Below are 17,685 nucleotides of genomic sequence, written 5' to 3'. Positions count from 1 at the left end.
GAAGAGAGGAGGAAAAAAAGTTGATCCTATAAGTCCACAGTCACATGGAGTCAAAGAGCAAAGGGATGAGGGGGAGGGGCAATAAACGCCGAGAGAACGCAGCAGATGCACGCCGACAAATACTCTGGACAGAGGGGTGACGAGAGAGGGACACACATACATTATTAGTCCAGCACTTTCTCAATCATGACTTACACTCTGCATGATGACAAGTGGCTGCCGACACTCCCATTTGCCGAGGCTGCTGCCAATCAGAGCACGCAAGTCAGGTGCCTTTAGGTTGTACGACCAGTGCCTTTTCTGACTTCTCTGAGAGATGAAGATCTAGCCACAAGAGCTCCTTCTCATTCTGTGATTGGATAGTTAGACTTTGGGTAGTTAGCTCCCCCTCCCTCTTCTTTCTGACGTCCACCAACCCCCTTCTTCTCTCCGACTGTCCCCAGGCTTACCTGAGACAGACAGAGAGCACAACTGCACCAGCGTTATCCCCCCTTCCTCCTTTTCTCCTCCTCCACATACTGCTAGTCACCTGGTGAGGACAGACAGCATGGGCAGCAGTAGGAGCGATAGCAGTAGCAGTCTCCAATCACATGTAATTCTACTGCTTCTCTAACTTGCTTGCCTCTTTCCAGAGAGAGAGAAAGTGAGACAGAGAGAGAGAGAGAGAGAGAGAGAGAGAGAGAGAGAGAGAGAGAGAGAGAGACAGAGAGAGAGGGGAAAAAAGAAAAAGAATTTGGAGCCATTGTCCCCTTGGAGAAAAAAGAGAGACGGGGGGAAACGAGGGAGCACTGTTAAACGAGAGGAGCGGTGAGAAGGAGAAGTCATAGGATGATTTTGGGTGAGTTTTTGTTGTTTATTTCCCTCCGCAGCTCGTTCTTTTTGGGGAGGTCAAATGTTCCTTTTGTACAGTACCGTCATCCATCAAAACGTGATCCCTTTCGTCATGGTCTCATGCATTCAAAGTCTTAAATACGCCTAAGCTGTCTGTCGTGGTGCTACTGAGCACCAGTCCAAATGTATGGAGCCTCCTCCAGAATCGATTGGGGTTGTAGAAGTCGTCTGTTCGACGTGTTAGAGTAGGCAGACGGACAGGTGAGGTCAAAGTGATTGTGTCGGCAGCATATCGTGAAGATCTGTTTGGTCACATGATGTGACCATGCTTCACCGGCTCCCCTCTCCTTTCCTTCCCTGTCTGTCCTGCGAGGAGAGGTTGAGCAGGGAGAGATGTTTCAGAGAACATCCCATGACAGAGATGCAGCTACGCATACTGCACCTCGCCGGGGCACCAATAGTCATGTGAAGGTTACGTGTGAAGGTTGTTGGGTCTATACATCGTCATATGTGAATTTCGACATTCTCCTTTGGCGTCTGCGGGGTCCCTAAAATGATCACATTTGCTGTTCCTACCACGAACAATTCCGTGCGCAAATCCTAATTGTGTATGAATAAGGCTACGGCGGTATAGTTTGTCGCTAGGTATGCCAACACGCACTGTAATGCATTTGTATCTATTATAGGCTATGCATCATGATCTTGTTTAGTATTCAAGTCTCATAGTCCACATGTGGGTGAGGGGAGAGAGAAGCCTTCCTTCCAGGCTCTCTGCTGCTAGTCAGCTCATACTAGCACTCACTACCGCTACAGGGGACAAGAGCTCTGCTACCGCAACATTGTAAGTCCCCATGCTACATAGATTGGGTTTTATGTGTGTGTGTGTGTGTGTGGGTGTGTGTGTATGTGTTGTCACTTGTGTTGTTCGAGACGCTGTGTGTGTGTGGTTTTGTACTATATGTGTGTCGGTCTTTGAGCTGCGCTGTGTGTGTGTGTGTGTGTGTGTGTGTGTGTGTGTGTGTGTGTGTGTGTTGCTATGTGCTCCGGCTCAGGAGAGGCCACATTGTTTAACGCATGCCGGGGCTGATTCAGAGGCAGCTAACGCTCCTCTTCTCTTCTCTTCTCCGCTCCCCTCTCCCCTCTGCTCCGCCTCTCCTTCTCCGCTCCCCCTCTCCTCTGCTCTGTTCCTCTTCTCTTCTCCGCTCCCCTCTCCCCTCTGCTCTGCTCCTCTTCTCTTCTCTTCTCCGCTCCTCTCTCCCCTCTGCTCCGCCTCTCCTCTCCGCTCCCCTCTCCCCTCTCCCCTCTCCTCTGCTCCTCTTCTCCACTCCCCTCTCCTCTGCTCCTCTTCTCTTCTCCACTCCCCTCTCCTCTGCTCCTCTTCTCCACTCCCCTCTCCTCTGCTCCACCTCTCCTTCTCCGCTCCCCTCTCCTCTGCTCTGTTCCTCTTCTCTTCTCCGCTCCCTCTCCCCTCTGCTCTGCTCCTCTTCTCTTCTCTTCTCCGCTCCCCTCTCCCCTCTGCTCCGCCTCTCCTTCTCCGCTCCCCTCTCCCCTCTCCTCTGCTCCTCTTCTCCACTCCCCTCTCCTCTGCTCCTCTTCTCTTCTCCACTCCCCTCTCCTCTGCTCCGCCTCTCCTTCTCCGCTCCCCCTCTCCTCTCCTCTGCTCCTCTTCTCTTCTCCACTCCCCTCTCCTCTGCTCCTCTTCTCTTCTCCACTCCCCTCTCCTCTGCTCTGCCTCTCCTTCTCCGCTCCCCCTCTCCTCTGTTCCCCGCCAGGCATGTTTTCCAAGGAGACAGTAATGATTATAGGGAGTTATGTCATCTGAGGTGTGTGAGTTCATATTGCTTAGAGAATAGTGACAGAGAGAAAGACAGACAGACAGAGTACCTGACTTCTGCCTCATTTAAGCGCTCTGCCCTGCCTCGCTAGTGTGTGTGTGTGTGTGTTTGTGTGTGTGTGTGTGTGTGTGTGTGCGCGTGCGGATCACTAGAGGCCCAGCTTAATGAGGATGAGACAGGAGATGTGTTAATAGCATCATTAACCCTCTAACTACAGCTGACTCACTCCAGACTAATTGTTCTGATCTGTACGTGGAACGGTCTGTTTGATGATGTCACCATTCGTTTTCATTCTCATATAGAGAATGATAGAATGTGGCAAGTTTGAATTGTAGAGATCCCATTAAGTTGCTATTCTATTTCCTAGTACTGGTTTGAATTCTATTCTGTTCTATTCAATTCAATTCAATTCTATTATGCTCCATTATACTGTTTTATATTATAAACTGGGTGGTTTGAGCCCTGAATTCTGATTGTCTGACAACCGTGGTATGTCAGACCAAATACCACGGGTATGACAAAACATGTATTTTTTCTGCTCTAATTACGTGGGTAACCAGTATATAATAGCGATAAGGCACCTCAGGGGATTGTGGCATATGGCCAATATACCACGATTAAGGGCTGTATCCAGGCATTGCGTCATGCATAAGAAAAACCCTTAGCTGTGGTATGTTGACCATATACCACACCCCATCTGGCCTTTATTGGTTAATTTGTTACCTGTATAGTTGTGGGTTCCTTTCATTGTTGCCATGACATTATGAAATGTATAGCAAAAGGCTGGGAATTGCCAGTGACCTCACGATACGATATTATCACAATGCTTAGGTGTCGATACGAAATGTGTTGCGATTCTCACGATTCTATATGTATTGTGATTCTTACGATTCTATATATGTTGTGATTCTTACAATTTTATATGTATTGTGATTATTACACTTCTATATGTACTGTGATTCTGACAATTCTATTTGTGTATTGTGATTCTTACAATTCTATATGTACTGTGATTCTTACAATTCTATATGTATTGTGATTCTTACAATTCTATATGTATTGTGATTCTTACACTTCTATATGTATTGTGATTCTTACAATTCTATATGTGTATTGTGATTCTTACAATTCTATATGTACTGTGATTCTTACAATTCTATATGTATTGTGATTCTTACAATTCTATATGTATTGCGATTGTTACAATTGCATATGTTGCGATTCTTACAATTATATTTGTATTGTGATTCTTACAATTCTATATGTATTGCGATTGTTACAATTCTATATGTTGCGATTCTTACAATTCTATATGTATTGTGATTCTTACAATTCTATATGTATTGTGATTCTTACAATTCTATATGTTGCGATTCTTACAATTCTATATGTATTGTGAATCTTACGATTCTATATGCATTGCAATTCTTACAATTCTATATGTACTGTGATTCTTACAATTCTATATTTATTGTGATTCTTACAATTCTATATATATTGTGATTCTTACGATTCTATATGTATTGTGATTCTTACAATTCTATATGTTGCGATTCTTACAATTCTATATGTATTGTGAATCTTACGATTCTATATGTATTGCGATTCTTATGATTCTATATGTTGCGATTCTTATAACTCTATATGTATTGTGATTCTCACAATTCTATATATATTGTGATTCTTACGATTCTATATGTATTGTGATTCTTACATATGTATTGTGATTCTTACAATTCTATATGTATTGTGATTCTTACAATTTATATGTTGCGATTCTTATGATTTTATATGTTGCGATTCTTATAACTCTATATGTATTGTGATTCTTACGATTCTATATGTACTGTGATTCTTTCGATTCTATATGTGTATTTTGATTCTTACAATTCTATATGTATTGCGATTCTTACAATTCTATATGTATTGTGATTCTTACAATTCTATATGTATTGTGATTCTTACAATTGCATATGTTGCGATTCTTACAATTCTATATGTATTGTGATTCTTACAATTCTATATGTATTGTGATTCTTACAATTGCATATGTTGTGATTTTTACAATTCTATATGTATTGTGATTCTTACAATTGCATATGTTGTGATTTTTACAATTCTATATGTATTGTGATTCTTACAATTCTATATGTATTGCGATTGTTACAATTGCATATGTTGCGATTCTTACAATTATATTTGTATTGTGATTCTTACAATTCTATATGTACTGTGATTCTTACAATTCTATATGTATTGCGATTCTTATGATTCTATATGTTGCGATTCTTACAATTCTATATGTTGCGATTCTTATAACTCTATATGTATTGTGATTCTTACGATTCTATATGTATTGTGATTCTTTCGATTCTATATGTTGGATTTTTACAATTCTATATGTATTGCGATTCTTATGATTCTATATGTTGCGATTCTTACAATTCTATATGTTGCGATTCTTATAATTCTATATGTATTGTGATTCTTACGATTCTATATGTATTGTGATTCTTTCGATTCTATATGTATTGCGATTTTTACAATTCTATATGTATTGCGATTCTTATGATTCTATATGTTGCGATTCTTACAATTCTATATGTTTTAATAATAATAATAATATATGCCATTTAGCAGACGCTTTTATCCAAAGCGACTTACAGTCATGTGTGCATACATCTTACGATTCTATATGCATTGCGATTCTTATGATACTCTATGTTGCGAATCTTACGATTCTATATGTTGTGATTCTTACAATTCGGACATATTATATGTTTTGTGAATCTTACGATTCTATATGTATTGCGATTCTTACAATTCTATATGTACTGTGATTCTTACAATTCTATATGTATTGCGATTCTTACAATTCTATATATATTGTGATTCTTACGATTCTATATGTATTGTGATTCTTACAATTCTATATGTTGCGATTCTTACGATTCTATATGTTTTGTGAATTTTACGATTCTATATGTATTGCGATTCTTTTGATTTTATATGTATTGTGATTCTTACGATTCTATATGTTGCGATTCTTACAATTCTATATGTATTGCGATTCTTTCAGATTTTATATGTATTGAAGAAGGCGCAGCAGCGATTCTTATGATTTTATATGTTGCGATTTTTACGATTCTATATGTCTTGCGATTCTTATGATTCTATATGTTGCGATTCTTACAATTCTATATGTATTGTGATTCTTACGATTTTATATGTATTGTGATTCTTTCGATTTTATATGTTGCGATTTTTACGATTCTATATGTATTGCGATTCTTATGATTCTATATGTTGCGATTCTTACGATTCTACATGTATTGCAATTCTTACGATTCTATATGTTGCGATTCTTACGATTCTACATGTATTGCGATTCTTACGATTTTATATGTTGGGATTTTTACGATTCTACATGTATTGCGATTCTTACGATTCTATATGTTGCGATTCTTACGATTCTATATGTTGCGATTCTTACGATTCTATATGTTGCGATTCTTACAATTCTATATGTATTGTGATTCTTACGATTTTATATGTATTGTGATTCTTTCGATTTTATATGTGTATTTTGATTCTTACAATTGCATATGTTGTGATTCTTACAATTCTATATGTATTGCGATTCTTACAATTCTATATGTATTGTGATTCTTTCGATTCTATATGTGTATTTTGATTCTTACAATTGCATATGTTGTGATTCTTACAATTCTATATTTATTGCGATTCTTACAATTCTATATGTATTGTGATTCTTACAATTCTATATGTATTGTGATTCTTACAATTGCATATGTTGCAATTCTTACAATTCTATATGTATTGTGATTCTTACAATTGCATATGTTGTGATTTTTACAATTCTATATGTATTGTGATTCTTACAATTCTATATGTATTGTGATTGTTACAATTCTATATGTATTGTGATTCTTTCGATTCTATATGTTGTGATTTTTACAATTCTATATGTACTGTGATTCTTACAATTCTATATGTATTGCGATTCTTATGATTCTATATGTTGCGATTCTTACAATTCTATATGTTGCGATTCTTACAATTCTATATGTATTGTGATTCTTACGATTCTATATGTATTGTGATTCTTACGATTCTATATGTTGCGATTCTTACAATTCTATATGTATTGTGATTCTTACGATTCTATATGTTGCGATTCTTACAATTCTATATGTTGCGATTCTTATAACTCTATATGTATTGTGATTCTTACGATTCTATATGTATTGTGATTCTTTCGATTCTATATGTTGCGATTTTTACAATTCTATATGTATTGCGATTCTTATGATTCTATATGTTGCGATTCTTACAATTCTATATGTTTTGTGAATCTTACGATTCTATATGTATTGCGATTCTTATGATACTCTATGTTGCGATTCTTACGATTCTATATGTTGTGATTCTTACAATTCTATATGTTTTGTGAATCTTACGATTCTATATGTATTGCGATTCTTACAATTCTATATGTACTGTGATTCTTACAATTCTATATGTATTGCGATTCTTACAATTCTATATATATTGTGATTCTTACGATTCTATATGTATTGTGATTCTTACAATTCTATATGTTGCGATTCTTACGATTCTATATGTTTTGTGAATCTACGATTCTATATGTATTGCGATTCTTATGATTCTCTATGTTGCGATTCTTACGATTCTATATGTTGCGATTCTTACAATTCTATATGTATTGTGATTCTTACGATTCTATATGTATTGCGATTCTTACGATTCTATATGTATTGCGATTCTTACAATTCTATATGTTGCGATTCTTACAATTCTATATGTATTGTGATTCTTACGATTCTATATGTTGCGATTCTTACGATTCTATATGTATTGTGATTCTTTCGATTTTATATGTTGCGATTTTTACGATTCTATATGTATTGCGATTCTTATGATTATATATGTTGCGATTCTTACGATTCTACATGTATTGCAATTCTTACGATTCTATATGTTGCGATTCTTACGATTCTACATGTATTGCGATTCTTACGATTTTATATGTTGGGATTTTTACGATTCTACATGTATTGCGATTCTTACGATTCTATATGTTGCGATTCTTACGATTCTATATGTTGCGATTCTTACGATTCTATATGTTGCGATTCTTATAACTCTATATGTATTGTGATTCTTACGATTCTATATGTACTGTGATTCTTTCGATTCTATATGTGTATTTTGATTCTTACAATTGCATATGTTGTGATTCTTACAATTCTATATGTATTGCGATTCTTACAATTCTATATGTATTGTGATTCTTACAATTCTATATGTATTGTGATTCTTACAATTGCATATGTTGCAATTCTTACAATTCTATATGTATTGTGATTCTTACAATTCTATATGTATTGTGATTCTTACAATTCTATATGTATTGTGATTCTTACAATTGCATATGTTGCAATTCTTACAATTCTATATGTATTGTGATTCTTACAATTGCATATGTATTGTGATTCTTTCGATTCTATATGTATTTTGATTCTTACAATTGCATATGTTGTGATTCTTACAATTCTATATTTATTGCGATTCTTACAATTCTATATGTATTGTGATTCTTACAATTCTATATGTATTGTGATTCTTACAATTGCATATGTTGCAATTCTTACAATTCTATATGTATTGTGATTCTTACAATTGCATATGTTGTGATTTTTACAATTCTATATGTATTGTGATTCTTACAATTCTATATGTATTGCGATTGTTACAATTCTATATGTATTGTGATTCTTTCGATTCTATATGTTGCGATTCTTACAATTCTATATGTTTTGTGAATCTTACGATTCTATATGTATTGCGATTCTTATGATTCTCTATGTTGATTTTTACGATTCTATATGTTGTGATTTTTACAATTATATTTGTATTGTGATTCTTACAATTCTATATGTTTTGTGATTCTTACGATTCTATATGTATTGCGATTCTTACAATTCTATATGTACTGTGATTATTACAATTCTATATGTATTGCGATTCTTACGATTCTATATGTATTGCGATTCTTACAATTCTATATGTACTGTGATTATTACAATTCTATATATATTGTGATTCTTATGATTCTATATGTATTGTGATTCTTTCGATTTTATATGTTGCGATTTTTACGATTCTACATGTATTGCGATTCTTACGATTCTATATGTTGCGATTCTTACGATTCTATATGTTGCGATTCTTATAACTCTATATGTATTGTGATTCTTACGATTCTATATGTATTGCAATTTGATTCTGTGATTTTATTGCGTTTCGATGTTTCAAACATATTGCTCAACATATGTCTTATGCAGAGGGACAAGAGAGGAGACATGAGAAAACACGTTTTTAAAAGTGCTGAAAACAAATGGTCTCTCTATTTAAAACGAAGGCGGAAAGGGGGATACCTAGTTAGTTGTACAACTGAATGCATTCAACTGAAATGTGTCTGAAAACAAGCTATGAAGGGAAAATACTGGCGGTTTGGTGCCGGTACAGCCAACGAGCACAAAAATAATATTGCGATGATGTCAAAACGATACGATATATCACCCAAAATCATATCCCCATACGTCACTGTATCCCTAGTATATCACACTAAAACAAGGGAGATATCAGACAATTATTTATTATCAATATGTAGTGTGATATGCTCATAATAGCCTGCATGCTGCTGTGTATGTGTGAAGTTCTGTGGTTCTGTGAGATCAGTATGGACCAGACTGAAAGAGTGCATCCCAAATGGCAAACCATTCCCTACATTCATAGGGAATAGGATGCCATTTGCGCCTACAAGGTGGTTTTCCTTGGCGGTTTTCCTCACATGTATTGGCCCACAAAATCTATCCACCACCTTTGCAGATGAGGTTAGCAGCGGCAGATAACCAGACGCTATCATTTTGCTGTCGATTGTAATCTCAACTGTTTGGTTCACCATGGTTTTCTTGTCTATCTCACGCGTTGCGTGTCAGAACCGTCTCTGTTGGCTTATACGTTTCCAATGTTGACATTTCAGTTGTTTTAGCGGTGAAAACGCGAATGTCATTCTCATGACCTTTACAGCGTCTGTACCGTCTGCTCAGCTGATCTACTCCTGATATCCTGATTTACTATGTAGATAGTATTCTGTTCAGCTCTGATAACATAACTCTACGACAAGACGACACATTGCATTAGACAAGATAGGAAAACAGAACGTACTTGTGTGTGTGTGTGTGTGTACAACGTGTATGTGCGTATAGTACCGTTTGTATGCATCAGGGGATATTAGAACATGGGTAATTTGCTTCATTTGCCTCGCTTGTTTCTACATTTGACCTTTAGCTCAACTCCCTATAACTACCCTCTATGATGACTATGCCCTTGACGTTCTACTACACATATATCTATGCCCTTGACGTTCTACTTACACATATATCTTTGTCCTTGGCGTTCTACTACACATGTATCTTTGTCCTTGGCGTTCTACTACACATATATCTTTGTCCTTGACGTTCTACTACACATGTATCTTTGTCCTTGACGTTCTACTACACATATATCTATGCCCTTGGTGTTCTACATGCTGTATATCTATTTCTTAAATGTCAGGGTCCCTTGCACAGAGCTCGTTGGCTACAGTGGCAACGCTGACGGTGCTGATAATAGCAGTCACCCATACACCACACCATGGTCATGTTCATTACGGCACACCAAAGCAAAACGTTTGGCAACAGACAGGGAACATTTGTGTTTCTTATTGAGCAAGGTCTTATTGAGCAATGTAATTCCTCCCTGTTTCAGTGGCGTTTTCTTCTGTTTGGTGCAAAGTGAATAGGATGTATTTGCGTCTCTCTCTGTCCTCACTGTCTCTCCCCTGGGCTGTGCTGCACCAAGCCTGGGCTGTGCTGCACCACGCCTGGGCTGTGCTGCACCAAGCCTGGGGGTCTGGAGCTGTTGTTGCTGCTGTCGTCTGGACCAGAGAACAGAGGAGGGGGAGGAGAGGATGGGAGGAAGAACATCACTGCAGCATATAATGGGTAACATGATCACTGGGCTCACTGGACTCCTCCTGATGTCGAGATACCCGGCCTATTCAATGTGGCTCTAGATGTATTGTGATCAGCTGCCACATCCCCCATTGACTGCACCTGGAGGCCTGAGGCTACCAGTAAGGGTTCTGCCATAGACAAGAGGCCTTGTCCAACATTCTTAGAAAAAAAGGTGCAACCTAGAACCAAAAAGGGTTCTATCATTCTTCTCCGTTGGGTGAAAAGGTTTTTACCTAGAACAAAAAAGGGTTGTCCTTCAAAGACAGCCGTAGCAGCATTTGGGCATGTTGAGCTACAAGCCTGTCTGTGTGTCTGGTTGAGTCAGAGCCGTGCTTCAGCTCAGGGCAATGTGCTGTGCTGCATATCTATCTGGTGGTCTATCTGTCTCTTTGTCTTTGGGTTAGTGTGTCCATTACAGACCCATCTGTCTGCATAGCTAGCGGTCCCTTATGAGAAAACATGTTTACGTTGCCAAAGCAAGTGAAATAGATAATAAACCAAAAGTAAAATAGACAATCAAAAAATGAACAGAAAACATTACACTCACAAAATACATTTCAAGTGTCATATTATGCCTATATACAGTGTCGCAACGATGTGCAAATAGTTAAAGTACAAAATGGAAAATAACAATACACTCTTAATCTGTCTCTCTCATCCTCTCTCGCTCTCTCTCTCGCTCTCTCTCTCTCTCTCGCTCTCTCTCTGTGCTCTCTCTCTCTGTGCTCTCTCTCTCCCTCTCTCTCTCCCTCTCTCTCCCGCTCTCTCTCCCACGCTCCCTCTCTCTCGTGCTCTCTCTGCTCTCTCTCCCTCTCTCTCCCGCGCTCTCTCTGCGCTCTCTCTCTCACGCGCTCTCTCTCTCTCTCTCTCTCTCTCTCTCTCTCTCTCTCTCTCTCTCTCTCTCTCTCTCTCTCTCTCTCTCTCTCGCTGGAGGTCAACCAAAAGAGAGACAGTCAGCTCAGCATTTCCCCTCATTTCCCGTCTATGGCTGTCCTGTTGTCACGCACACACACACACACACACACACACACACACACACACACACACACACACACACACACACACACACACACACACACACACACACACACACACACACACACACACACACACACACACACACACACACACACACACACACACACACACACACAGCTGTCTCTCTTTGGTGTCATGACACAGCAATTACAGGTTTTTGCAATCACTTTGGCACTAATTTCAGAACCTCGATGTCATTTTTCAAAGCTCTAGACACAAAACTCAAAATGCACATTTTTCAAAACTCCAATACTTTCAACTCTTTTTCCAATTGCTTGGATATAATGCACATGAAGCTAAGATCATTTGTTAATTGAACTAAAATCACCTGTTCAAAATGGCACAACTTAACATCAAAGTAATACCATTTCAAAATGCAATTCACACACTACATCTTAAATGACTGTCTATTCATTTCATTACAATGATCTAACTATCAATTGATACAACTGCTCAAAAATGATAACTAACTGTTAATGCATAGTTTTATGGAAACTGACGAACAACCGTGTTTAGAAAGTTGAAAGTTTCAGGATAACAATTGGACTACATTATCTATGTATGCAATATTTCATCATCATCATTCTTTATCAGACACTGTTTCTATGTCCCATGTACCACTTTTCCAGAGCATGTTTTCAGATTTGACATTACGGTACACTCACCGGCCACTTTATTATGTACACCTATCTAGTACTGGGTAGAACCCCCTTTTGTCCCCACAACAGCCTGAATTATTCACGGTGTTGTACGTTAAGAGATGCCCTTCTGCACACCACTGTTTTAAACGGCTGTTATTTGAGCATTTGTTCCCTTTCTGTTAGGTTGAATGAGTCTGGACATTCTCCTCTGACCTCTCTCATTAACAAGGTGTTTTTGCCCACAGAAATGCCGCTCACTGAATGTGTTTTGTTTACCGCACCATTCTCTGTAAACTCTAGAGACTGTAGTACGTAAAAACCCCAGGAGGGCAGCTGTTTCTGAGATGCTAGAACCACCATGTGTGAACCAGAAATCATACCACGGTCAAAGTTGCTTAGATTACGCATCTTGCCCGTTCTAATGTTCGGTCAAACAACAACTAAAGCTCTCTACTCTACATACTCTATATATGGAGTTACAGACAGCCACATGATTCGTTGTTCGAAAGGAGCAGGCTATTTACGTTGACACGCAGGTGTACCTGTGTATGTATGTGTATGTATGCAGGCCCACATTGTGGTCCGAGTATATAGTGAAATCAGTGGTATCCACCTACAACAACATAGCGATAACATGAAGCTGGCAGGGGACCCAGGTCACAATAGAGGTCAAGCAGTGGGAGGAGGAAGACGAGGAAGACTTGGTGGTCAAAGGAATGGCAGGGGACAAACACCCCTTTCGAGAGGTGGCCGTGGGCCTCGTCTGAGAGGTGTAGGAGAACGTGGCAGAGGACAAGGCCAGGGACCAAGACAGCGGCAACAACAGTAAAGAGTGTCCAATGAAATCCGAGCAATAGTTCTAGACCATGTCGTAATTCATGGCATGACAATGAGGCAGCCACAATGATTCAACCAAACCTCAGAAGATCAACCGTGGCCTCAATCATCAGAACTTTCCGCAATGAGAACCGCTAAGTCTTCAGCATGGACTAAACATTAGGCTACTCTCAAATGTCAAATGACTGTATAATGCATGCCAGGAACGAAAACCATCACAAATTTCCTATTTTTTGGGATGAGGCAGGCTTCAACCTAGCCAAGACAAGGAGGAGAGGTCGAAATTTCATTGGCCAGCGGGCAACCATCCTAGTACCTGGACAATGTGGGGCCAACACCACCATGTGTATGGCTATATCGGTAGACGGTGTGGTTGGACGCAGACCTCGTATTGGATCATATAATGCAGCTCTCCTTGTAAGCCAGGTGAGGAACACTGCAGTGATGTTTTACAGTAAGCCAGGTGAGGAACACTGCAGTGATGTTTTACAGTAAGCCAGGTGAGGCACACTGCAGTGATGTTTTACAGTAAGCCAGGTGAGGAACACTGCAGTGATGTTTTACAGTAAGCCAGGTGAGGAACACTGCAGTGATGTTTTACAGTAAGCCAGGTGAGGCACACTGCAGTGATGTTTTACAGTAAGCCAGGTGAGGAACACTGCAGTGATGTTTTACAGTAAGCCAGGTGAGGAACACTGCAGTGATGTTTTACAGTAAGCCAGGTGAGGCACACTGCAGTGATGTTTTACAGTAAGCCAGGTGAGGAACACTGCAGTGATGTTTTACAGTAAGCCAGGTGAGGAACACTGCAGTGATGTTTTACAGTAAGCCAGGTGAGGAACACTGCAGTGATGTTTTACAGTAAGCCAGGTGAGGAACACTGCAGTGATGTTTTACAGTAAGCCAGGTGAGGAACACTGCAGTGATGTTTTACAGTAAGCCAGGTGAGGAACACTGCAGTGATGTTTTACAGTAAGCCAGGTGAGGAACCCTGCAGTGATGTTTTACAGTAAGCCAGGTGAGGAACACTGCCGTTGACTTTTTACTGTAGTTTTTTCTTTTTTGTAGATAATTATTTTGCTTTGATTCAAAGAAACCTATGTTGTGATTTTATAGTATTTCATCAATACATTTCAGATTTTGTTCAATGATTCCACTGTGTCTGTAGTATTCTCTCTACTAGTCCTTTTACAGTGATGTATTTACGTGTAGTACCGTAATGAAACATGTATCACATATTTTGCACTAGAATATTTAATGATTGTACGAACACCTACACAGTGAAACTATCAGTATCTCGTGTGTGGGTGATCTACATGAATGTTCCTATGGTATTTCATGATAAATTAGTTATCTGAACCAATGATTCTGCAAGAACAAGTTTTCTTTAAAGATATGAATGCACAATGCAATGTTTTGAACATTGGACAGCCTGTGTTACAAGTGATGACCGTTTTAAGTTTTGTGTCTAGAGTTTTGAAAAGTGACCACAAGGTTCTTAAATGAGTGCCAAAGTGATTGTAAAAAACTGTATTATCCAACTCCACTAAATGATCCGGGGCCAGGGCCCTGCCTGTCTACCATCGTGACATCGGCACAGTTTGTCCCTCAAGGCTTTCCCCCATAGAAAAACCCTGCATAATTGACACTTCAGAACGAAGGCCCAATGGGGAAATCTGAATGCAAATATACCACAGACTTTGTTATTGCCGAGTGGATTTTATTTCTTGACGCTTTTATCAAACTGTCACAAACTTTCCGTAATCCATTAGTACCTTGAAGTGCTGTGTTGTTGCCTCAGCTACATCACTTAGTCAGTCAGCAGCTTATAGTAAGTCACTCTCCTAAAGTGCCTGTTCTGTTTTCTTATGCAAAGACTCAATACCGCAGCTCTTTTCAAAACACTGCTTGTAAAGGATACGTTATTAGAAAACGGTGGCCACGGGTCATCGGGCCAATCCTTCATGTCGAGCCCTGTGTTATGCGGTTACTGTTGATCCTAAAAGGCCTCCGTAGTTCATGTCACGTTGAGAAGTTTTGAAAGTACTTGGTCAGGCATCAGCCACTCGTTTTCAACTGCCGAACAGGAATCTTTCACCCACTGACCTGTCTGTTACGGTGTGTTACGTTCTGTTACAAATGACACCGGCCAAGTCGGTCTCTTCTTTTTCAAGCGGTTGAATCCTATCCTTTGTGAAGCAGTGAGCTGCGAATTCCTGGACGGTTTCATAACATTTCACTTCCCCAGAGCTCTCAATAGTCTCTGTCGAGGGCAGAGCTCCCTCACCTCCCGGTGGTCTCTGTCGAGGGCAGAGCTCCCTCACCTCCCGGTAGTCTCTGTCGCGGGCAGAGCTCCATCACCTCCCGGTAGTCTCTGTCGAGGGCAGAGCTCCCTCACCTCCCGGTAGTCTCTGTCGAGGGCAGAGCTCCCTCACCTCCTGGTAGTCTCTGTCGAGGGCAGAGCTCCATCACCTCCCGGTAGTCTCTGTCGAGGGCAGAGCTCCCTCACCTCCCGGTAGTCTCTGTCGAGGGCAGAGCTCCCTCACCTCCCGGTGGTCTCTGTCGAGGGCAGAGCTCCCTCACCTCCCGGTAGTCTCTGTCGAGGGCAGAGCTCCCTCACCTCCCGGTGGTCTCTGTCGAGGGCAGAGCTCCCTCACCTCCCGGTAGTCTCTGTCGAGGGCAGAGCTCCATCACCTCCCGGTAGTCTCTGTCGAGGGCAGAGCTCCCTCACCTCCCGGTAGTCTCTGTCGAGGGCAGAGCTCCCTCACCTCCCGGTAGTCTCTGTCGAGGGCAGAGCTCCATCACCTCCCGGTAGTCTCTGTCGAGGGCAGAGCTCCCTCACCTCCCGGTGGTCTCTGTCGAGGGCAGAGCTCCATCACCTCCCGGTAGTCTCTGTCGAGGGCAGAGCTCCATCACCTCCCGGTAGTCTCTGTCGAGGGCAGAGCTCCCTCACCTCCCGGTAGTCTCTGTCGAGGGCAGAGCTCCCTCACCTCCCGGTAGTCTCTGTCGAGGGCAGAGCTCCCTCACCTCCCGGTAGTCTCTGTCGAGGGCAGAGCTCCCTCACCTCCCGGTAGTCTCTGTCGAGGGCAGAGCTCCCTCACCTCCCGGTAGTCTCTGTCGAGGGCAGAGCTCCCTCACCTCCCGGTAGTCTCTGTCGAGGGCAGAGCTCCCTCACCTCACCTGTAGTCTCTGTCGAGGGCAGAGCTCCATCACCTCCCGGTAGTCTCTGTCGAGGGCAGAGCTCCATCACCTCCCGGTAGTCTCTGTCGAGGGCAGAGCTCCCTCACATCACCTGTAGTCTCTGTCGAGGGCAGAGCTCCATCACCTCCCGGTAGTCTCTGTCGAGGGCAGAGCTCCATCACCTCCCGGTAGTCTCTGTCGAGGGCAGAGCTCCATCACCTCCTGGTAGTCTCTGTCGAGGGCAGAGCTCCATCACCTCCTAATAGTCTCTGTCGAGGGCAGAGCTCCCTCACCTCCTGGTAGTCTCTGTCGAGGGCAGAGCTCCCTCACCTCCCGGTAGTCTCTGTCGAGGGCAGAGCTCCCTCACCTCCCGGTAGTCTCTGTCGAGGGCTGTGCTCCATCACCTCCCGGTAGTCTCTGTCGAGGGCAGAGCTCCATCACCTCCCGGTAGTCTCTGTCGAGGGCAGAGCTCCCTCACCTCCCGGTAGTCTCTGTCGAGGGCAGTGCTCCATCACCTCCCGGTAGTCTCTGTCGAGGGCAGTGCTCCATCACCTCCCGGTAGTCTCTGTCGAGGGCAGAGCTCCATCACCTCCCGGTAGTCTCTGTCGAGGGCAGAGCTCCATCACCTCCCGGTAGTCTCTGTCGAGGGCAGAGCTCCCTCACCTCCCGGTAGTCTCTGTCGAGGGCAGTGCTCCATCACCTCCCGGTAGTCTCTGTCGAGGGCAGTGCTCCATCACCTCCCGGTAGTCTCTGTCGAGGGCAGAGCTCCATCACCTCCCGGTAGTCTCTGTCGAGGGCAGAGCTCCATCACCTCCCGGTAGTCTCTGTCGAGGGCAGAGCTCCATCACCTCCCGGTAGTCTCTGTCGAGGGCAGAGCTCCATCACCTCCCGGTAGTCTCTGTCGAGGGCAGTGCTCCCCTCGAGAAGACAGCAGCACTATCATGATCATTCGAACGCATCTCTCTGGCCTACGGCAGGAGAGTAGTGGGGTGTACTGTTCTTCATCTCTGAGCGGGGAGACTGTTCCAAAGTGTGTGTGTGTGTGTGTGTGTGTGTGTGTGTGTGTGTGTGTGTGTGTGTGTGTGTGTGTGTGTGTGTGTGTGTGTGTGTGTGTACATACACACTGTGCATGTGTGTGCACATGGGTCTCTCTCTACTCATGTCAGTGGTAGGTTACTGCTTAGATTGATCCCACATCACTCAGGTCTCTTTCCTTTC

General features: G+C 41.7%; 1 protein-coding gene across 3 annotated transcripts in view; it reads left to right on the top strand.

Moving 5' to 3' along the window:
- The window catches only part of LOC118360341 (zinc finger protein 385A-like), a 138,153-nt gene that overhangs the window by 12,085 nt on the left and 108,383 nt on the right, over positions 1-17,685 (top strand). Inside the window, exon 1 of one of the 3 annotated variants that reach the window (XM_052482472.1) lies at positions 536-838. The exons of 1 other annotated variant lie outside the window; for it this stretch is intronic. In XM_052482472.1, the coding sequence (XP_052338432.1) occupies positions 829-838 (10 nt within the window). In that variant the 5' untranslated portion in view covers positions 536-828. Of the gene's footprint in view, positions 1-535; positions 839-1,519; positions 1,673-17,685 lie in introns of those variants that run through there. One more of the 3 variants, XM_052482473.1, reaches the window with a different exon arrangement.

Source organism: Oncorhynchus keta, chromosome 27 (assembly GCF_023373465.1).
Source record: "Oncorhynchus keta strain PuntledgeMale-10-30-2019 chromosome 27, Oket_V2, whole genome shotgun sequence".
In the NCBI taxonomy this organism is placed as follows: domain Eukaryota; kingdom Metazoa; phylum Chordata; class Actinopteri; order Salmoniformes; family Salmonidae; genus Oncorhynchus; species Oncorhynchus keta.
The sequence above is the reverse complement of the archived record's forward strand: the minus strand, read 5'-3'. Positions and strand labels throughout refer to the sequence as shown.